Here is a 23,900-nt window from a genome sequence, read left to right as displayed (position 1 = left end):
CTTACTTGGCAGGTTCCCTCTCCTGGGAAATTATCGCTTTCTGTGAGATCAAGAATTCGCACGGGTGACGGCTGATTGAGAAATAAGAGTGTCTGTGCTAGATTATTGATAACGAGCAGTGTTTACGTCACATGGAAATTTGGCTGCACGTATATGTATAGTATGTATGACATTCTTAACTCTTGTAACGATACGTTTCCTCCATGCCCTAATACACAATCGTTAATTATCGTTCCTGATTTGTGTAAGATTAAATAAAATTTCATCATTCTGATTCGAAATAGGATCGAATAATGTTTACTTTCAAACAAGCACTGTATTTAACAGCATAAAGATGCGATAATTGATTCTATGATTGGAAAACGAGAATGTCCGAAGTGAGTCGCTCAAAGATTGAGATAGTCGGGCAAAAGTCACTCGAAGATCAATAAAAGACGGAGAATTTTAAAAATATTGAATTAATCTGAGAGACGTTGCTATCTTACCCATTCTTAAGTACACTTTTCATTATTTTACTTTGTATTTACCGAACAAAAACCTATCTACAATCCAACCTCGCTACATTACCTCGAGCCAACCATGAACCAGACTATTAGGAAGTGTCTGGCATCTCGACCTCTCTAAGAAAATTACCTTTCTATTCCAAAGTCAGATTTCCAATTCAACATTTCCGCATGGGGGAACAGAACTAGGGAAAATAGAAGAATACCTCGAGAGGAAAAATTCAACGTACCGTGGAGTAGTAGCGATAAGCCTGGCGAAAATCGCGAGTGTGCTCGAGCGCCCGATGGTTCTAGCCGCTAATGAAGAGAAGCCAGTCGGAAAGACGTTGTTCTAGTTGCGTGGCTAAAACGTATACGGGGCGACGTCTTGGCGGTACACGGTCTCTCCTATGCAAAAGGAAATGGGCGAGGGTTGCCACGGTGACGGTAGCCAGCACCCGACCAACAAGGGTCGATACGACCACGTCTACGTCACCGATTCGTTCCCTCGTCCAGAGAGAAGAACCGGCATCTTCGCCGAGCGTGAACGTTTGTTTACCCGTGACAGCGTCCTTGAGGAAAGAGGGCGATCCGAATTTATTCCCCGAACTACCACATTTCTCCTTGTTTTTTAATGCAACGACAACTGCGGTAAACGCAACCCTTGGAACAACGGTTTATTTGCGAAACGTTTGCAGAATGGCGAAACATAAACTTAGAGCAACCTTGATTTTCTCGTTAATTTCATCTTGGATTCTTCGTTTCGTTCGGTATAAACGAAGTAAGGGGTATTTTAAATAGTAGAGATAAATAGTAGTATATTTACATGCAGAAAAGATGGCCACCTATAAAAAGCCACAACTAGGTTACGATCCTGTTTAGATGCTAGAATTCTATCGAAAAACATACCACGATGGTAAACGGAGAGAAGAGTCTTAAAAATCATGTACATAAACTTCAGGGAGGTCGCAAGGACTAATATAAAAAACGTCGTCTTAGCAGGGTAAGCAGATTTCTTAGTCAGATCTGGCCTACATTCGGAACGACAGAGCCAAGATATTTCGAGAGAAAACTGTCTGGTCGAGACCAGGTCGGAATACGTTGAAAGAAAATTCGACTATGCGGGCAAATTGATTGCACGAGGGACGTAACGATGTCCTCTTGTCCAGGGCGATAAAGATGGCTCCGCGCGTCTACGGAAACTCGCGATTCGGCGGTCGAATCGTATTTCGAATGCCAAACGGGATTCCGGCGCATCGAACGAAACAACACGAGCTGGCACACACAGTCACGGATTGTGAAACGTATTTGTTGCGCAAACGAGCCACGAACCGAATAATTTTTGCAATTGAAGGAAAAGATCCGGCTAATCGCGGCGGAAGTCCCGATCGTGCACGGCTTTACGAGCGCGGCACGTCCTAGTAACCCGCGAAATACGCCTAACGACGCGAACGAGAGGCATTGTTACGACTACGGGGAAGCATAAAGATAATATCCGACTTTATTGACACCGTCGATCCGTATCTTTCTCTCGGGCCTAGCCGCCGTCCCCCCATTGTCATTACAACGCGCTAGTTTCTACTAGCTGACTCCTATTGTTCCAAACTTGGCGAAGGGAAGGAGTAAAAAAAGAACTGCTAATTTTATACATATAGAATAAAACGGTCGACGGGACTTTCTCTTTGAAACGATCTCTACAAAGTAGAACGTTACCAAAGCCCGATCCGATCACATAAACACGTTTGGGGCACGGGGAGGATCAGATTTAAGGTCAGATAAAACACGAACAGGACTGTTGATACCGATCGTGTCGAGTCTACAGTTGAAAGAAAATATTCTACGTCCACCTGAGGGACGCTATGTTCACGCAGCCTGTTGAAAAACGCGATTAAAGAAACGCAAGGTCGAGAACAATGCTCGTTCGTGCCGAACGATCGGCGGCTCAGACCTTCGCGATGAACGTTCGTTTGTTCCTCGTGTACGATAACCACTCTGAGGTCAGGATCTAGGCACGTAAAAGGGGATTATGGTGCGTCTAATCTGCGTTTTGTCATCTTTCGAGAGCCTAAAGTATACAGCAACAAAGATAGTATACAACAACAAACCACCATTCAACGATTAAACGAAAAACAATCATTCGTTAGTCCGCAGACCTAATTGCATATCAAAGACACAAAGTTCCGACGTTTGTAGAATGGTTAACAAGCACTATGGCTCTATGGTTAGGTGGCAACATCCTAGTCTCGACCAGCTCGTAAGAAACCAACGAGAAAACATGACCCACTAGGGCGCTATAAGTTTGGAGGCTTTGTTAGAATACGTTAAGTAGATCTGGCCGTGCATGAGTCAGACGCATAGGGGAATTTGGTAGATCCGGTAGGTCGGAATGGCTATCTTACGCAGCAATTGGATTAGCTTAGTTTCGAACTGTAGTGAGTCACCCTTACGAGGGTATTCTCGAAGGGGAGTTAAGTATTGAATAAGTTACGTTACGGCGAGATGAAAAATAAGTTTTTCAGAACGGTTTTAGCAATATATCGGATAGATCGTAGATGTTATGCGATGGGGGAAATATTATATTAACGTGTTAGCAGAATAGTTTCATAAGCAGAACTTCTGTAATTAAATTAAAAATTTCTAAATATAAATTAATTTTACTTGGTTTTGATTCCTATAGGTGTACATATAACGTAATTCGTGTTTAACATAGATAAAAAAAAATTAAGGTTTTCTTCTGTGTGCTTGGTTGATGCAATAAAAATATTCATAATAATAATTCTCTAGTTATTTGGAGTAATGTATTTCCATTTAAACGAATTACTTAGCTTTTATTCTATCCTATAATATTACACCCAAAAGATTGGCAATTCGTGTAACGTCGAAATAACCAGATTAAAGGAGGAAACCGAATCTCCTCTAGAACAATCTAAAAGTCTTCACTATTGTTGCTGTACACCGTTCCAGTTTCGAAAATCGCCACGTACAAAATAACTTCGATGAACCTTATTTCATACGTGAGATGCAACCGGATGGAAATACGAACAGCAGCTGGTCATATAGAGAGACATATACAGGGTATCCCTGTAATCATAGTACAGTCGGCAAACAGGCGATTCTACGTAAAAATATAAATCGAAAATATAGAATAAATCTTTTCCGCTTAGAGCCTCGTGTAGAAAAGAACTAGGCCGACTATGTTTAGTTACGATAAATCTTTAAATTTTATTTTATCGAAAACGAATCGTTCTACGAAAATATTTTATTCAGCACCTTTCACTTGTTTCCGCACGTAGAATAACCTCGTTAATTATTCAACCCTATCAAGTCCAAAATTATCCACGTTCAACTATACTTGACAAATTTTCAAACTCCGATTTCTTGGAAGTGAATACGTCGTATGAAAAATGTTATCCTATATTTTCGACTTATCTTTTCACGTAAAATCGCTCCTCTTCCGATTGTACCATGATTACTGGGATATCCTCTATAAAATAAGATTCCCGATGACGCGCGTGCTAAGTTGTACACCCTCCTAAATCTTGCCATATTGCACTGTCCTAGTTACGATGCTTGCTGAAAGTATAACTAATTAGATGCTTTCGAAAGTTGCCACAACGTAACAATGTTTTCTCGGATCGTGCCTGAGATACCGACACCTATCGTTTGTAAGTTGAACGAGGACCCAGGCGTCGACTGAACCGTGGAATATTATCGATTTTAAGTAGATCGCGAGTCATGTTTCGTTTTGACGCACGGAAAAAGGTATACGTCAAGAGGAAAAAATCCATAACCAACCGGTATTCGACCCCAGCACAACACGAACGGTTATGTTCAAGCAGTAAAGAAGGTATTATACAGGCGTTAGCTGAACCGAACGAAGTAAAATTTCATCGGAATATATTCCGCGGAATGCGTATAAGAGCGAAAAGAGAACGCGTTTCACGCACCAGCTTGCTGCTTCGAAGCTATTGGGAACGCACGAGAATACGAAATCGTAGCGATCAATTACGTATGTTATGCATCAAGACCAAAGTACACACGTAAATAGGCTTTTTTTCCATCGACGTCAACTTTCGCTTGAGCATTGGTTTTGTAAAACAACATCGTGTGCAAACAAGCGTTCAAAGTCCGTGAAATCAATTTCTAGGCAAGTTTTTCGATTTATTTTATGTACCGTTACGTTTCTCCCTTTGCACGAACTAACAAACGTTCGGCGAGAACCGACAACCCGCGATATTATCGATATCCAATGCATGCGACAAGTTGAAGGGAATTGCTGTCAGAAGTTGGTAAGTCAGGTGTCGATTGTGGACAGCCTCAAAGTGAAAACGATTTAGTCGGTCGAATCGAAGTATGAGAAAGGAGAGCCGCGCTATTACGAGACACGTACGTGTCGTATGGAAACGGTGACCTATCTCTCGAATGCTTTCACGGCGCATGTGCAATTAGGAGATTGAAATAGGGGCAAGAATACCGTCTATTATCGATTGCGTCTAACTTCAAATTGTCTGTTAATAAATCGAATTGCATAAAGAAAAAAAAATATAACGTGCACGTTGCGAGCCGACGTGACGTCTAAGAGACGCAAAAAAGGAAAGAAAGAAGAAAGGCAGGAATGGATGGAATATATCAATCGTTATGGTACGTTTTGTCAAAGCTAGTTGGCGTTCGGACGAACGGATTTCTGTTTCACATCGCTACGTTCCGCTACCTATATTCGATTCATCTGTGATTGCACAGAAGGACTGACCTGATTTCGCATGACACTCGTCACACGCGAAGGGTTCATTATGACGGTTTACTCAGAGAGCGTCGTCGTTACTGTCGTTTCGAGTAGACGTACATGTCAAACGTATCGTTCAGATTGGTGACCAGAACCAAGGGAGAAAAATAGAGAGCAAGAAACTTCGAAATCCACGGTAAGCAAGTCTATCCAGAATTATAGCTACAAGAAAAGCGGAGAAAAGAGAGCGCTTAAATATTTCATAGGCACGTGAAGCGTAAAGTCAAGAAACTACCCGGCCGGGCCATTAATCAAAAGCGCGCCTCTGCTTCTACGAGGAATCTTCACATTCCTTGACCGCGCCCTCTATCCTTCACGGCAAGTGCATCTCAACGTAACAAGTGCAACCCGGGAGGAATGAGTAATGTCTCAATAAAACGGCATCTCTCCTCGAACACCAGCCACTACACGACTTCCTCGCGATCGATACTACCGAGACGAAACGATCGTTAAGTGGGTCAATTTGTTCCATCCGCGCGGACCTTTATCGATCGATTACGATCTCGAGTTGTGTGATTTACGGACTTCGAATCCACCAGCCCCCGAGAAGAGAAACTTACCTTGGTACGCGTGCATGCCCGATCTTTTGTCACACTTATCGTGGCAAAAGATACGGTTAGCTTCGATATAAGTTGTCGTCGAAATTTATAGCGCGTCTTATATCGCGATACATCGATGCTGCTGTTTGTCCTGGACCAAGAATCGAGTGTTCCGATGGCCAGATATGTTTATTTTCTATATATCCTAGGTTTGTGCGATTTTGATCGATATCTTTATGACAACTTCTGTTTTGTTTCTTCTTTTTCTTTCTTCTGTTACTGATCGATACCAGAAGAGTCGACATTAACGTTATTGTTATCAATGATAAGAATTGTAACTAAGCATTACATATTATGTAAATTATGAAAAGGCGATAAAGAGGAAAAATATATAAAAGATTGTAGCGATTGGTTAAGATATACAGACAACATTGAGCTATGAAAGATTTTATTTAACTGCTTTTTAAAGGAACTCAATGATACCGAGAATGTATCATGAATGTACGTATTACAAAATAAAGAAATGCGATTAATAAGATCACTTATTAATTAACCTTTTTATCCTTGAATTATACATCTTGCATACTTTTCATTTTTAACTTTTTCACGCGATTTTTGCACTTTTGTTAACGAAGTAAAGTAACAATAAAACAAGTAAATAGAGTACACCCTACAGCGTTTATAAGCGCTAGTAGATAACTACATAAATTAATTAAATCAGCGAGTGCTTTGTTCATAATAAAATTCTGCCAACGGTTATCGGAAAACTGTTTGCTTGAAATTAGAAAGTATCCAGCTGTGTACAAAAGCTGTGTTACTGGGTATTAAAAAAGTCCTGTATAATATTTTTTCTTTGAGGTGGATTACTTTCTGTGCAAAGTATCGAATTGATCGTTTTCAATTACCTCTACGTTTAATGAAATTGGATATAAAATGGTCTGAGAAACGAATTCTTCCAGAATAACAGTGAAAGCTTTTAATCCCTAACCATTTCCAATTCTTCCATTAATTGCATCGTAAGATTAATTAAACGAAACGAACATTGAACATAGGATCTGACAACGAGCAACAAACTTCATTAAAGGTTTTCAGATGAAATTGTCGCAAATAGTGGTTCTCCTTACTCAAGATCGTCGCCAGGATCTTTTCTACGTTGAGCAAAGCTTGCAACCGTTTTAACGAGCAGAAATTACTACAGTCGGATTAACGCCGATGAAATAGGGGAACCGAACTAGTGGGAAAAAGATAGAACCCGTTTCAAGCCGACGTTTGGATAGCAATCGGGTTCGTTTAAGCTGGAACACAAATATACGAGAAAGAAGACGATTAAACTCGAATCTAGGACGCCGGGTTAGAAAAATAATTCGCTTTCTCGTAGTACAAACAGCCATCCGATTACAAAAAGGCAAAATCCCCGTAACGGTAGCCGATATAATTTCCGTGCTTCCACGATTCGAATTAAAACCTTAGGATAAATTCGTGGAGAAATCGAGGAAAGCTAAACTAAACGCTCTCAAACGACGATGCGGGAATTACAAAAAATGACTGATATCGATATTCACGGAAATAAATATAGAAATAAACAGCCGAAGTAATGAGACTACAAGTCCGAGTAGCAATTAACGAACATAATTAAGGTTAATTGACCGTTGCCATGGTTGTAGGTATTAATCGTTTCTCCGTAGCACAGTGATAATTAACGGCAGACGAAGATTTAACGTCTTGTTCTGTTCAACGAGTGGACCATTGCGGTTTGTTATTAATGACATGAGAAAAAAGGAACGGAACACATTTTTATCCTGGCCGGGAGAGAAAGTCGCTTTTTCTGACACGCATAAAATTCATGCAACGTCGAAAATATGCTTCGCGGTTTCTAAAAAGTGCGACGCTTCTCTATGAATCGTCCGCGAAATGGCTAAAAGAAAGCGACGCGGACGTCCGTCTCCAACAACGATCCACAGAACGTCGTCTTACTGAAATAATGCCACGCGACCTTAATTTCTAGGGCTATGAATAATAACGAAACTGCTTTCTTCCTGCAATATGTTTACAAACGACTGAATTTAATGCGAGAGATCGATTAGCTACAGATTGTTCGTCCGTAATCAATTATCGAATATTAGAATTCTAATGGTTGTGCGGTTGTTTCGAATAGACCGCTAGATTATAATTAATGAATATTAAAGCGTAGTGTACTATGAATACCAATCACGTCATGAGGAATAACATTAAAAGGAAAAGTTTCGCGTTATAGGAATTTCGTTACTGACACCAATTAACGCAGAGAAAACTCGGCGCAACGCATCGAAACGGGGTGAATACCGCTTTCCACGTATTTTCTTATATCGTTAGAGTAGGAAAAATCTATTAATGATTATTACCCGTAATATTTCGTATTAAAAGAGATCATCTCATTTATTCTCAAACATTATGAGGTAGAAAAAATGTAATAGATGTAACGATCGTTTCTCGTGGTATCTTAAAATCAGATAGATAAATAAATAAAATGGATATGGATACCGCTTTCCACGTTTTCTTCAACATACATAGAACAAAAAAAAAAAAAAAGAACGTAATAGATCTAGTTGCTGTTGCCCGTGATATTTTAAATCGAAAAATAAATAATTAAATAGATAAAACAGCGCGAAATCGCTTTCCACGATCGTATACTCCAACATTGACGAGATAAAAAGAAATAGACCTAACGATTATCGTCCATGATATATCCAATGGAAACGAGGAAAAATTATATCTATCTCTGACAGTTAATCATTTCGCTCATTCCCAACCTTCGCTCTCCTAGACGAAATCCATGGATCGTACACGTGTAGGAAACAAGGAATCACATTCGTGATTTCGCGTTACAAAAGACACGACCATTATTTCACGGTTACGGGTCATTTTCGTAATAACTTTCTGCACGGCTGCTACGGCTGCTGCCAGCAGGCACGAAGAAGATGAAGAAGAAGTCGCGCGCGCGTATTGCAATTTGTTTCCACTGGTGGGTTTCATCCCGTCGAGTATTTATTGCGTTACGCTTATTAGGACGAAACGCATAAATGTCAAACGGCCGGCCGATACCACAGCGGCTATTTTCACCGTACGTATCCTCGCGCCAACGCGTCTCTAAATATCAGAATCCTGGTGAAAGCGCGATCGTACAACGCCAGTCCCTTTTACTTTTTCCATCAGCCATGATAATAACACGCGTAGCTGCACGTTGTTCGATTAAGTTGTTTGCTTAATGTCCAAAGAAAACGTGCGTTTAGAATTTATGCCGGGGTTTTACCTGAACGTCTGAATGCATACCCCATTACAGTGAAAGTCTGATCCATCGTTTAACCATCGATCACGCAGGAATCGTTAAATTCGATACAACAATGGACTCACCTGTAACAAACAGAAAAGAAAACGAATTGTAAAAGTCGATCTACATGGCTAACGGACTATTTTTAGATCGGTTAAAACACAGTGGGGGTTTTTGAAATTCAATAACTGCCTCGACGAACGGTTCTAATCTCGATGAAAATTGGAAAAGTAACAAACGCAAGAAACGATTCTACGCGCTGTTTCTTTTCGATGTTTGCCAATCGTAACGGAGCCAGCGGGACGTAACGAAAAAGGAAGAGAATGTCCGACGTGTTTGTTTGTAATGGAACGGCGGATCGATCGACTGCGTCCTCCCCCAGGGAGAAATTTAATTGAATCATTCGTGGACACTTGTCAATCGTAAACCGGCTGGAAAAACCGCTATGTTTAAGGTGTCGTGGTCCGATGACCGCAGGGGTGCAATTAGCCTTTCCGAGGGGAGAAACACGCAACTCGAATCGCCCGACATGCGCTTTTCCCCCTCAAATCGCAACAATGAGGTAATTACCCGACTATCGTAACGGTGATCTGATTGGGATTATACTACTCTTTGCAGTCTTTAAAACGTTTAATTGATATCGTATCTCGCAATTTAGTCTTTCCCTGGCTGCCATAACATGTTTTCGTAATTAAATTAATCTCGATAAAAATGATGCTGCATTCTTTGTAAATTGACGCGACAAAGCGATTAGATATAAAAGTATTTCCTTTCTTTAAAAGAATCTACGATTCAGCGGTTGCTATGTCAAAGTCTTCTATTTACATTGCACGCGCTTATGGTTATACTTTATGGTCCAATCTATTAGAAAATTTAAATTCTAAAAATTAGAAACGTTAAATTAAAAGTTAAATCGTCTTACTGGATCTGGGTTACGATATTCGTACACGTAATACGGAGGAATAGTCGGTCCGATCAAAAAGATCCCTTTTCCCCTGTCGAAATAAATGATCCCGAATAGAAACGGTGCCCGTTCGATAAAATGCAACGTCGCTATAGCATGTTTGCCGGCTGTCGCAACGATTACCGACACGTCAGTGCTCTGCTATACCGACAGTAAAAGAAACTTTCATAGCGAAGTTCGAAAGCCTCCACTTCGGAGGCGCAACTCGATCGTCGACCAGAGCGCCACGAATATTACGGTGGAAAAAACGCGAACCTACGAGCATATTTGAACCGTGGCGCGCAGTCACGCCTCTATCGAAAAGACTGCTTTTAGAGCGGCCGTTGTTAGGTGGAATCGAGAAAGACGACCCATCCGTACGTAAAATTAGAACCCCACATGCTACGCAAGATTCGCATTCCCTTCGTTTATCCTATTTCTCTACTTGTTCGTGCCTCGAACACCCTTGATTCATCATGCTTTTGTTTACCTCCCAACGAGGGACGAAAGCATTTAACTTCAACACGATCGTTTATAGAGTATATTCGCTGCAAGAATCATAGTTACAATATAAAAAGCTGAAAGTTTATTTGCGAATGAATCTAATAATTGCTGATTGCCACAATAAACTGAATGCGCTAATTCCGCTGTATATATTTTGCCTTAATCGTCTTTTAATTAGTAAATACGTAAGATATTTCGAAGTCGAAGGTTTTGAATGAAAGGTTTCGAGACAGTAGATGCTTATAGGGGCTTCAGAATTTTGAATTTTAAGCGAAGTTAGAGAGTGGAGAGAATGGAATTCTTGATGCAGCTCGACGCTCCATTTACCATTCTATGATTAAATCTCTTAACTCCGGTATTACGTTGGTAGAGTGACCCGGTTGTAGATTTAGTAGCTGACGTTTCTCTAGTAGCCCGTGAAGGCAAATGAACGCAAACGTTCGACGTATAATTCTCGTAACAAAACTCCGATAGCGATTAAGCACAAGTAATATCGTGATAAGGTTTCGACACGCACAAGGAATTGGTCCAAGAATGGAATTGGGTAAATTACCACGTCGTTATCGGGACTCGTACAAATACTGTTTCAAATACGCTTTATCGCTCCCTTGGCTTTATCAGTAACCAACTACACAGCGTTAAATTCGCTAGATCCTTCAGTTGCTACATTAATTCAATAGCAACTGAACTATGAACAAGGTTTCTTTTCTTTCAGCTTAATAATCGAAAGTTTCGATCCAGCAAAAAGCTCGATTTATAATCGAGAAACGTTCACCGAGGGAAGAAGAAATGTTTCTCGATCAGCGCCTAAGTTGCAACGACTGTCGTTATTATTACCTAACCTAGAGCAAGTTGTCTAATCGTGAGAGAATGAAGCGCATTCTAATATCTGCAAGGCCTAATAGTTGCAAGTTAGGGGACCAATTACTCGCAGCAGTGGCTGCACAATGGATGCAAAACGGCCGACACAGCTAGGAGAAAGATAGACGAAGGACGTGAAATGGAACGGACCGAAATACGAGTACAACGATTGTAATTAACGGTTGTAAAAGCAGACTCTCGGTAAACAGAGGCACGAGCAACGACCACGGTGCGACACGATTCTTAGAACCAGCCACGAACTGACCTTTTTCCTGCTTCACTTTCGAAAATATTCAGACAGACGCGACGGATGGATTCGTACGTTGTCGCGATTTTTGTTCGCGTAAAGATCTACACACGCGTTTAAAACTTTAACCCCTCTCGATAATAATATCCGTGATAGACCGTCGAGCACGATCGCTATTTTAATTAGACAGACATTAAGCAGTAAATTGCGCGACTCTGGTCGATTAAGCGGAGAACGATTAAAACCAAGTTTCATAACGTACGCAAGAAAATGATGTAAAAAGAAGAACAAAGTATAAAAATACGGCAAAGATTATACGCTGTTTAATCTGATACGATGTGTTCACGGTATTTCCTCTCTTTCTTCTAACGATTATTGCCAGAAACGTGACTGCATATGTGACTGTAATGACCCAACCGTTCCCGGGGTCAGCTAATTAACCATAATCTCGTTGCCATTTTGCGAGGCCTGTTATACAAAGCGGACAGCACGCTGAGTGCATTCAGTTGTTTCCTATCGGAAATTCTTGCGTCTGTATAACTTAACGACCGACTTGCCTTCGCGTCTACCGGTTTGCAACGTAGTCAAGTAGAAAATTTATGGATCTCGACAAGTGTTTCCTCGATAACCGATTGTAAAACGATTTTTATTACAGAAAGAAAGAAATCTTCTCTTCGAAGATTCATCTCTCGACAAAGAATATTCAAAAGAGAATAGAAGACCAAAAGATGAGAACTAGAAACTAAACAAATTCTGACAAGAAGAAAACTATGATACCGTGTCCAACTTAGGCCCCGTTTCCACGGATTATTTAAACAGGACAGACGAGTCTTGCATCACTTGGCGGTTCGACGAACAGATTGCGATAGATTGCGCGAGAGGAAGGAAGCGATCGAAAAGCTAAGGTGGTAACCTTACTCATTAGCGGTCTAATTACAAACCGGTCGGAACTTCTCCGTTAACCGCACAATTACGCGTTAGGCAGGACCTTGTATCTAGTCCGGCCAGATACGTAGCAGCTTACGGACTTGGTTTATCATAGAAACACGCCATGGTGAGATAGTCGTACAACTTTTGACTCTCTTTCATCGTGTTTCACCGAACCGTATCATTATCTTGGCTTTCGAAACGACAACCAATCCGATACTTGAACGCGTGAGCGTGTACTTTGAGAAATCGTTCCGACTGAATGAAACGCGTGTAAGCTGTCGTTTGGCCGTCGACTACAACTTTTGTGAACACCGAAATGGAGCAATAACCATCGTCCACGCACGTGCGTCGTATATATTTCTACGTTACATAACGAAATTAAAAATTGCGAAAAAAAAATCAACAAGTGCAAATAAGATATATTTACTGATTTTCAAACTCATAGTACACTGCGATGTATCGTTTAGAAATTCTATCTGATTACAGACAGATACTAGTAGAAAGATATCGAAAGTCGGTAACTATAAACAGCTATCGATCATCGATCGGCAATAATTACGGTGTTTAATAGTTTATGGCAAAATTACGGGACTGTTAGAATTTACGGGATCGGGAGACCACGTCTGTCGGGATTTCGAGGATCGTAGCGCGTCGATTAACGATCATCAGCGATCGATAATCGTAGTAAACGTTAGAGCGGAGGGTACGATCTTCTCGATCGATCACGAGCGAACACGGATCGTATTCCGATCGACGGTTCGTAGGATCGTAGCCTGTCTGCCGGTGACCTCGATCTTTCTTAGGTTGTCACGATATAATTGTTATTACGTGTCCGTGAACGGGCACGGGCCAGACACTGTGGCGCTCGTGAACTCGTCCGATCGATTTGCTCGGCATCGTTTCGTGCTAGATAACGTCTCGTGAACTTAAACATCGCGCGTCGTGTCCCATTTCCTCCGTGAGTCATGCGTTACCGACATTTCCATTTTTCCTTTCGTTCTCACGAGCTCAAGTAAACAAAATTGTTTGTGTATCGTACACTGTGTTTGTGAGAAAATGATTTATGACGCGACTGACGAGAAACTAAATTTTTCTGCACTTCGGAGAAAGTACAAAATGGAAGAAACGTAGAGGTTGTTCGCAGGTTGGATCCGACGAACGACGAAAATAACAGCGCGCGAGGAAGAAAAACCGGGGAGATTTGAAATATGGATATACTTAGCTGTGACTCGTAAATACGCTACGTCTTGCGTACTGTTTTTTCAGTCAGTGGAATATCGTTATTATTAAACTAAAGCAAGGATTTAAGAATACATAGTACCTAGAATATCTGGAAGATCGGATTAAGATTCAAATTAAAGTTGAATATAGAGAAGAATAAGATCAAATGAGATAAAGATTAAATTCAAAATACGAAACTATAACTTGTACGAAGCAAGAGCAAAATCGACAAGAATAATTAAAAAAAAAACGGCAAGGACATTGTTTGCCTGTGTACGGGTTAAAACGCCATAACAAGGTGTCCCATAGGCGAATCTCCCGTTTAGCACAAGATAGTAGAACGTAGAAATCTATCGATCGTCTATAGTCTACAGTCTGCAGTGTACGCGACGAGACGCATACAATGAACAGAATAGCGCACTGTAGGCGGACACATGGGAATATCTGCATGGAAACCTTGTAAAGTCTGTTCTCGAAGAGCCATAGTTGAAACACGTGGGCACCGATATCTACCTGATAAAGATTTCACCATAAATCAGAGTTAACGCACGGAGAACGGTAGCTAAGCCGAGTCACGATTCGTGAATGAAATGTCCGAGGAACGAATCGAATCGACCGGAATCGAGTAAGTCGACTTCGTTCCAATCGAAAGAGCGGATTGTTGAAATACGGATATCGGAGTTCGCTTATGAACGATGAATCTAATCGCTAAAACAAATTTGCTTTGAAAGTTAGAGGATACAAGAGTTCTTCCAAAATACGTGGAACTTCATCAAGTGACTCAATAAATTAACAATAGTTTCTTTTTTCCTTCTTTTTTTTCCTTCTTTTAAATTATCACAAATTGCAGTAGCGTTACGTAACAATAATATTGCGCGTTACATAGTAACAATTTGTATTTAACTAAGACACGTTTGTCGACGAGTGGCGCCATCATCAGTCGGTTAAAAATAAGCATGCTAGACATGAAAAAGCGGCAGCGCCTTCAGACGACGGACATGACATCACTGGCGTGCCAAATACTTTCGCAGCCTCGTAACGGAAGTCGTTATTTTTACCGCGACTCTTTTTCTTCCGCGCAAACCGTACTGCAAGGATTCATGACAGTGCGAATCAATGAAAGTCTTTATTCCTACACCGTGACTCCTGCTTTCCGCTTCTTCAGGTACGGCGTTCAACTACCATCTTTACACTCTGTGTGTTTCTGCCTCGGGGCTATGTAGTTTATTTCCTTCCGTTCCGGACGATCTACGCGTTCGGAATGGAAACGAAGATAGACTCGAATCGAAAGCAGAAAATTCGAACATACCGAAGTATAGTGAATGCCGCATAATCGTATATTTCACGCCCTGTTTCGACTAGGTGCCAACTTTCCAATCCCCAATTTCGATTTGACGATTTCCATATAAATCTTTTAGAAATTCTGTTACCTCACCAAAAATAGAATACGGTCATTGTCGAAGTATTTTCAAGCATCGTGCGACTCGGACTCGCAGAGAAACGGAGCAAGAAACTCGAGAACGCTTTTAACACGAGCGTCTCGAGACTCGTGGACTCCAAGGTACGTCTTCATCCAATTACGCCTGATGCAACCGGCCACGTCCGATGTAATTGACCATTGGCGGATACTCAGAAGTGTGTCAATTTAATGTCTCAATGACACGCGTCACATTATTGTGAGCACAGAGTAGAGTGAGTCACCTCGAATTTGCAGATATAACTGATCGATTCACTCCTGAGTTTCATTTTTGTTTTGTCGCTAATCGCAGGTACAAAGTGCAAAAGTGTCATATGAATTATTCATCGTTATACATCAACGTGATGTTTATTTATGATATGTTCATTAACATTGGAAAAAATAGACACGAGGATGAGATAATGGAGAACATAATTTTTGAGGAATTACGACCGAGAAGATGCGCGCAGCGCAACAACGCGCCACTGTTCCTGCGTCAGTCGTTGAACGCTGACTCAGAGCCATGACTATGCAGCCATTGGGCCGTTGTTTTTCTTTCTGAGGCACCAGAAAGCAGCGCAGCCACAGCCAAAAAGACGTCCCAGATGTCCTGCGCATTTAAATCCGGTGGCATTGCTTTACGACGTTCGTCGTTGAAAACGTTTCGTTCTGTCCTGATGCGAGTTCGTTTCCTAGAGCTTCGATCTGTCTCTGAGAAACTGCATAAAACTCTCCTATCGTAAAACATTGTACCGCACCAGACAAGAAGCAACGTTGAAATTATGTATAATGAAAAAAATGGAATATCAATTATTCAAAGTCAATGCTCAGAAAAAAAATTACTAGAATATTGAAGAGCGTAACATTGAATTTGAAATTTTGATGTAGTTGTTAGTTGCAGAGAAGCAAGATCACACGAGAAAGAGAGAGAAAGAGAGAAGCTATTTATTCAGAAGACATTTGCATCTGCGTCTTTCAAGTGGAATGAGAAGAATATTTCACAGCCGCGTAGAATCTTAGTACAGAGAGAAGCCATGAATAACAAAACTAGAATCTACGTGGATATTAACATTAGTATAGCTCGGCAGTGAAACATATTTAAATTAGATTCAAATTAGATCACGTGTGGATCTCAAATAATATAATATATAAGATAAAATAATAAGATTGGAAGAATTAGAGAATAAATAACGCCAATAAGATATACCAAAGACACCATGTTCTTTGCATCACAAGTGGGATTAGATCGAACAAGCAATTAGAACGAACAACGCGATTAACTAAACGTTTTCTGGCGTTGACTGTACGGCTTCGTCTGCCGCAAACGCGATAAAACGCAGCTAATTCTCACTAAGGTCTTGTTCCCGAATCGTTCTCGAGGTCCTACCGAATTCCATTAACAGTCCCATCCGCAGCACCGGTTATGTCCTGCGGTATAATCTAAAGTAAGTAGTTCATCGACCAACAGTCTGCATAGACTTTCCTAGAACTTATCCTAGATTCGCGACTTTGACCGAGCGGAGTAATAATAGCAGCACAAGTGTAGAACAGCATAAAAGCCGAAGCGTTTGTGTAAAGCTTCTCCGACGATACGAAACTGGCGAAACGAAATGAATCAGAAAGCAACGTGCGAAGAAGATTCTCATTCGAAATCTTATCGAGAACCAAAAAGTCAAATATCACAACGATCGTTTTATATCGACTCGGTGGCCAAGTTTTCGTTGCGATGGCAACGACCGGAATAAAAGTAGCTGGACAGAAAAAAGAGAGCGTGGAAACCGAAAAAAAGCACTGGCGTGAAAAGCCCGTCTCGGACGATGCGATTCGTCGAACGGAAAGAAGTATCGAAAAATTAGCGACGTGCAAAAAGGAAGCATTACCTCGAACGATGGTTGTGACGGGCCAATCGGAGGCATCGAGCCTCTTACAACACCACATGCCGCAGCGATGGTTTCAACGAGCCAGAAGAAAAAGAAATTCGTTAGAAAACCAGAAGGAAAACGGACGGATATATGATTTTCTCGAGAATGAACCCAGGCGTGGAGGTCGTGTCGCGGCTCGTGCGTGGAAACACACACAGTCCGGCTGGCAGTCGAAAGGGGGAGCGCAGTGAACTTGGTGTCGCGACGGAGCACGGCGCCGGCAAATGGCGTCTGTGGTCGATAGACACATCGGTGGGTGGTTGGTTTCCTCCGTTTCTACGGCGGAACGCAGCCAGGTTCGTATGGGAAACCAAAAGATGGTGTTGGGGTTGGTCGGCTGCCATGCGGCCCGTCACGAAGACCTTGAGGTTTCGCCTCGTGCGCTTTATCCTCCCCGGTTTATACCTTTAACGTCATGGCTGACGCCATTTTTCTGACGTCAATAAGATCCTCGTGGCGTAGCCTAACCTAACCTAACCTAAGAAAAACGATTTTCTTCCTTACCATCGAGAACCTTCTGCGAATCGTCCCTTTGACCGTACGTGACATTTATTACCGATTGACGAATCGGTAATTTCTATCGACAACGTTCTATCAATAACATATACACACGCGCTATAAACGTCTCCGGAGAGGAATCCGATATAAGAGAAATTGCAGACAGGAGGTGTGAACAATCAGGCGTGCAGAGTTAATATTAACCTCGGTCGGGGTCTTGCTTTCAGAGCTAAACGGTACGATGTGTGAAGAGTTCTGGTAAGTACACCCCTGAGACCTCGGAACACGTTGCTACCGCGTCGATCGATCGATTTATGGGTTCAGCCTCGCGGTTTCGAGACGGATCTTTCTCAGCGAATCAGAGACGACCACCACCTCCACCACGGATACGAGGAAGACTCGATTTATGTGAATTCCGCCTTGATCCTTGTCCCACGACCACCGACGAGATAACGCAGGCTGTTCGCTTGACCTTAAAAATGCTATCGGTTTCTCTTTTCCCTTGTCCCTACTACTCTTACATTCGACGTGCCATCGAAATCTAATCATTTCGCCTAACTAACTCGCGGAAGCACCTATGCGAGACTTTAATTTAAAGCGACGCGAAGCAACGCTGGTTCCCCGATAAAAGACGGACCAAGAATGCAGTCTGGGAAGGAGTCGAGGTCGTAAGGTGTTCCCTCTTGTTTTGCGTGTCTGCTATCGAATCGGGATGCTTCAGAAAGAAAATGGCGATGATACCGCGAATAAAATAGCCTTGCAGACATAAATATCAAAAGGGAGGAAAGGAGGATAGGATAAAAACTAGAGACGAGCAGTGCTAGATACCATAAAGACAGCTGGAGATGCGAAACACCATAAAAGCAGGCGAACGCAACGGACTGACTGCCCTGGACAGGCGCAAGACGAGGTGAATGCACCAGCGTCCTTTCCGAGTCCTTTTATATAGCCGATCCACACACCCTGTCCTACCGTGTATCATTACTTTCCATTCCCCCGGTTATCGATTACACAAGTTACGAAGGCGACTCGCATCATTTTTACATTATTCGTACCCTTTAACCGCATCTGGAGGCCGTGTCGCATCTATAAAATGTACTGTACAGAACTGGAGCAAGGTTAAGAAAAAGACTATGGGTCTAAGTGGTCAATATTTGCGGTAGATTGGATCCACGTAAATCTCGCATGCATTTTATAAAACAAAAGGATCACATCTATTAATTACAAAATAATTCAATGGCAAATAGTTCAGCCAGGAATTGTTAAACTATCCTACATCTACTACTAACGAGTGGAACGTGCAGAGTAGTGAGAATTAACACTAGTATTACCAGGATAGTGAAAATGACTAATCCACGACTTTTCATAAAGATGTTATACAGGATATTTTATGAACTTTGGAAACTAATTTGAATTATTATCTGTAAATTGCATCGCTTCGTTAGGGAAGCGAGCAAAACACATTTCTCTTTCCCCTTTCCAACTCCGTGCAGTATTCTCGATTTCGTAACCATTTTCTCAGCTTATAGCAAGTGCCACTGATGCAAATTTCGAATTGGACGACAAGGAGGGAACATCGATTTCGTGATACGATCTTGTTTGAAGCAATGCTTCCTGCTCGTGATGGTAGCGCAGGTTGGTATCATTCAATTGATAACATCGAAGTACTTTGGTAATGCGTGGAACAAGATTGCGACACGTCTCGAACAATGCGAGCCTCTTTCAACACGTCAGCCAACGTACATCCTTGAGTGTCCGGAATTGCATTTACATATTTTGTACGTTTTATCTTGTACCTACTCGAAACACCTTCGTTCCGTGTAATGCTGTCAGTATCAAAGGAGACGTGGCTTCTCGTGTCGTGCACTGTTGTACTTATGACTTTTATTATAATATAATTTCTGTGTACCTGCGTATTCACTGCTCTTTTATACATATGCCGTTTTTACTTACGAAAAATAAAGAAATAAAGAAATTAAGGAGTACACCACCTGACAAATAAATAAAAATTAAACAATAAAACGCGGTAAATAATTTAAAAATTCAATAATCATAACTATCCTTCTCGGTGATTACAAAATTAAATTTGTATTTTACACCCTATTAAATAAAAAATGATTTTTTACTCGATCGTTCACAAAATTTCCTACGTCTATCACTTATTTTCAGAAAACGTACATACACGTGCTTGCGAAGTTAATAAATTGTACGAAATCAAAAAATTGACTTCTCTTTCACAATTTACAAGTTGAATATCGTCGATGTCGATGCATCCACGTGTATTATGCAGAATCGTAAACGACTCGCACCTAGAGAAGAAGCTGCAATTGTAGAAGAAGGAGTAATAGACCGGCAATTTCGTCCAGGAAACAAAAGGCGGCGCACAGAGCTCTAAACGAAGTCAGAAGGGTGCGCGAGAAGCTGAGCACGAGGTTGCTTCTACTTGGGTCGAGTACACGAATAGTGGTACGGCTGGATTAAACGAGCAAATTACGGGTTTACGGTGGACCAGGAGGCCTGGTCCGGTGAAAATAAATAAAGCAGAAGACGCGGTATCCCGGTGAATTCCACGGGTACGCGGACGTGGCCCGAGGTAATTTATTGCACCTGCTGGACCCGGGCGTAATTATCCCCATGCCAAAATCCTCGAACGCGTGTCCCTTTCTTCGACTTCGTGCTGCGTCGATATCTTCGATAAAAAGAAAAAAGAAAAGAAAAAAGGATGGTGTTCGTTTGCTCCTCGTATTCTCCCGTTAGGACTCCACTGGCCGTTCACCGATATTTCCAACGAAAACTTCGCGTTGGCACAGACTAAAAAAAGAACCAGATGCGTGGAAAGCAATCGTATGAGAGTAGTATGTAAGTGAATGAATTCTTACGATATGTATATACAAAATGATAGAAGAAGAAAAAATAAATGAAAAGTGTGTATACGTGGTTGGATACAAGCAAGCTTCTCTAAAGTGTTTGCATAGAAATTCTAGGAATAAGTAAGGGAAAGGAAGAAAAACCGACGAAGGGCGTCTAATCGAGTTAAGAGCTCCGGCGTCAATTACGGGGCTTGTGGTTCTATTTATTTCCATGGCGGTTCGAAAAAAGTCTACCATGGAAAGGTGAAGTTTCTCGAAGTTGCTAGAACTCCGTCACTTTCATTTTTATATAGACACCTTGTTTCTGTATAGTGTTTTCTACTGATTATTTTAACTCATGGGAGCTATCATCGAAGGAAGTCTATAATATCGTGGATAAAATCCCATCCCAGTACATACAACGCTGTGACGATATTATTACCGACGATAATATTCATATATATACACGTGTAGAACTCCTTCGCTTCTGTTCAAATTCCGATCACATTCTGTTAATGCAATAGAACCATTTATGCCAGTGATCTCGAACGGTATAATAGAAAGAAAACTGAGAATAAATAGCGAAGAATCAGGATACGATACAGACGATCGGTAGTTTGATTCGGTCAGTGGAAAGTCTCGCGATGTCGAACGACGGCTATCTAACAAAATTCCGAGAGGATCGTTCACCGGGACTAAATATACCTGGCGCGTGCATAATTTCGAACGTGGAACGTAAACTACAACAAAGTCGAGCTGCATCGGCGTTCGCACGCACTCTGTTTCCACGATATTTCATTTGCCGGTACGAGCCAGTTGTCAAGCACGAAAACACGCGGAACTTGCGGATAAAGAGTGTAAGCGTGCATTTGCAGATGGCAACGCGTGTTACCGGGCGTAATATATCGAAGCAGGCGCAGTCGCGAGCGCAACGCGCTGCTAATATCTCCGGCTAGTCGCGTCGAGGAACGCGGGACCGATCTGCTCTTGTTCTGTTCCGATCGTCCCTCTTAAAAATACTTCCCTCGCCATGCTTGACCGGGAGAAAAGAAAAAACAAAGCAACGAAACGACGCGGCTCTATCTACGGAGAGAATACCGTGACGAACAATAAGAGTTCGCGTGTTGATCGCGAGGAGAATGCGTGCGCTTCGAAGTCGTTTGACAAGGTAATTATCGTTCGTAAATCGTCATTACGGTTACGTCGCGTTACAAACCAGCTACCGGTTCAATCGTTTTTCCGATCCCGCTACCCGGTGTCACGTTAAACTCCTGTGTTTCGAATCACGATCGTTTATCCGTGATTTATCTCATGTTCCTCAGGCTTTTTATCTTTTATTTCCAGCCAATAGCAGTCTAGCTCGATCCTACAATTATTATAAATCAGATTATGATATGGTACGAGAAAATCCACAAAACATATATATTATACGTAAATGCACAAAGTATTTATAGTAAGTTATTTGTTACAATATTCAGAAAATAAAACAAATCTCGATTTAAGTACTGTTCCGCTGCTCGTAATCATAAAAATCTGTATATGCATCAACACTTTAATTATAATAAGTTAAAAATAAACAGACCTTGTAGTCCGACTAACAGTACTTTGAATATTGAAATAAATATTCAAATAGCCACCGCAGTAGATAATAATCTATAAACAGCACAAGATATCAATTTGCTTAAATTACAGAGTAAATACAAAGTATAGAAATTGGAGGATTAAGCCAGTTGCAGCTATCGGATCGATATAGGATCGATCAATAAATATCAGTTCAAGATTGTTATTATATCGAGCCAATTATTATTATTATATCGAGCTTCTGGGAGGTTTATACGAGATTATATTCAATATCGACGCACGCTAGATATTCTCCATAATTTTCATATTATTAGATATTTAAGTATCACCGATCGTTTTATCGTGCAATTATCGGCTCAAATCGGGGATAATCGATATTAATCGTCTTATGTAAGAATGCTTAATTGATCGCACTAGGATCGTTCGTTCGTTAGATAAACCAGGGCGCAAGTAACAGCTAAAACAGTCTCATTATACTATTTACGTAAGCGTAGCCGATGACTTCGAATTGTTGGTTGAGATAAACAAGTGAGTTTCTTGTGGGTGCACTTTGTTGCAGGACAACGCGGCGAATTGCGCGAAATTACTCTCGAATCAGAGCGGTTCTCGGTTGGCAACGATGGCGAACCTCGAAGACGATGTAGAGTGTAGAGAGTCGGTGAAAAGCAACACGCGATTCGCCGCGTGTTGGCTATTTTCGCGTCTGGGCTTTCCAGAACCTGACCCACCGACTACATTCCTTTCAACGAGCGCCTGGCGCTGCTGAAAAAATTAGCCGCGAAACGCACTTCGACGCCTACACAAGCGACAACTTGTCGCCGAAATATTGTAATTTCATAAGTGATAAATAGGTTTTCGAAATGGCAGACTTTGCCATAACATATAGGCAAGTCGACTTGTGTTGGAAAGTGTTGAACCAAAAGATTGAGATATCGAAAGAGATATTGAAGGCAGATGAAGGCGTTAAGGACGTATTATTTATGTATAATTCCTCTGTGATGAAATCTATGATTTTTGTGGAAAAATTTAAATCTCGAAATGCCATTGGCGCGAAACATTCCTAGATTAATTCAATTTATAAATCTGAAACAAATATTAAATGAAATAAATCTATAAATAATGTGTGGATATCATAATGAAAAATAATCTATGGAAATAGTAATTGATTCCGTGATATACAAAATGATTCGTTGTTCTTATCAAGCCACTTAACATAGCCACTGGATATTCATTTGTTCTTCGCAACTGAATACATAACTAGTGCTTAAATTAAAGGAAATCAAACGATTAATTCTGAAGGAAGACGATAGAATTTTAAACAAACTATTCTAAACACACGTAACGATCGAAGGAGAATGAAAGCAGAACCCCGTCTTGTTTTCCTACGATTTGCCGTGAATTTTACGCGAACGAATAACTTTCACGGCACCCCGAGGCTCCGTTGCAACGAGGACAAGTTCAAGGCGTGCCGCGGAAACGGAAATACGTTTTCGCGAAACATCCGGTCCAGGCCGGACACACAATTCTTAGAATAGACAGTTATATTCTGCGCCGCTATTAAAACGCAACGGAATCTCGATAACTGAGTTCGCAGATGATCACAGATTACATAAATGATCGATAAGACGGTATCATCGTGCGATCGCGTGAAATTGAACGATTTGCCCATTGAGCATTAAAGGAAAGGAACACGGGATGTTTGTAATTTGTTACGATCGGGATATCGCTCTAGCTGGTGGAATCGGCTTGGCTCGAACACGATTTCGTCTGCCACGTA

The 23,900-nt window shown here is 41.3% G+C and overlaps 1 protein-coding gene across 9 annotated transcripts in view; it reads right to left on the bottom strand.

Moving 5' to 3' along the window:
* The window catches only part of LOC138180909 (ensconsin), a 209,287-nt gene that overhangs the window by 158,127 nt on the left and 27,260 nt on the right, over nt 1-23,900 (bottom strand). For 3 of the 9 annotated variants that reach the window (XM_069115250.1, XM_069115254.1, XM_069115259.1), the window contains exon 1: nt 9,094-9,154. The exons of the other annotated variants lie outside the window; for them this stretch is intronic. In XM_069115250.1, coding sequence (XP_068971351.1) covers nt 9,094-9,139 — 46 coding nt within the window. In that variant the 5' untranslated portion in view covers nt 9,140-9,154. Of the gene's footprint in view, nt 1-9,093; nt 9,155-23,900 lie in introns of those variants that run through there. 9 annotated transcript variants of the gene reach the window in all.

Source organism: Bombus flavifrons, chromosome 6, assembly GCF_040668555.2.
Source record: "Bombus flavifrons isolate JBK064 chromosome 6, iyBomFlav1_principal, whole genome shotgun sequence".
NCBI classification, from domain to species: Eukaryota; Metazoa; Arthropoda; class Insecta; order Hymenoptera; family Apidae; genus Bombus; species Bombus flavifrons.
Note: the sequence above shows the minus strand (reverse complement) of the source record. Positions and strands in the feature narration are given on the sequence as shown.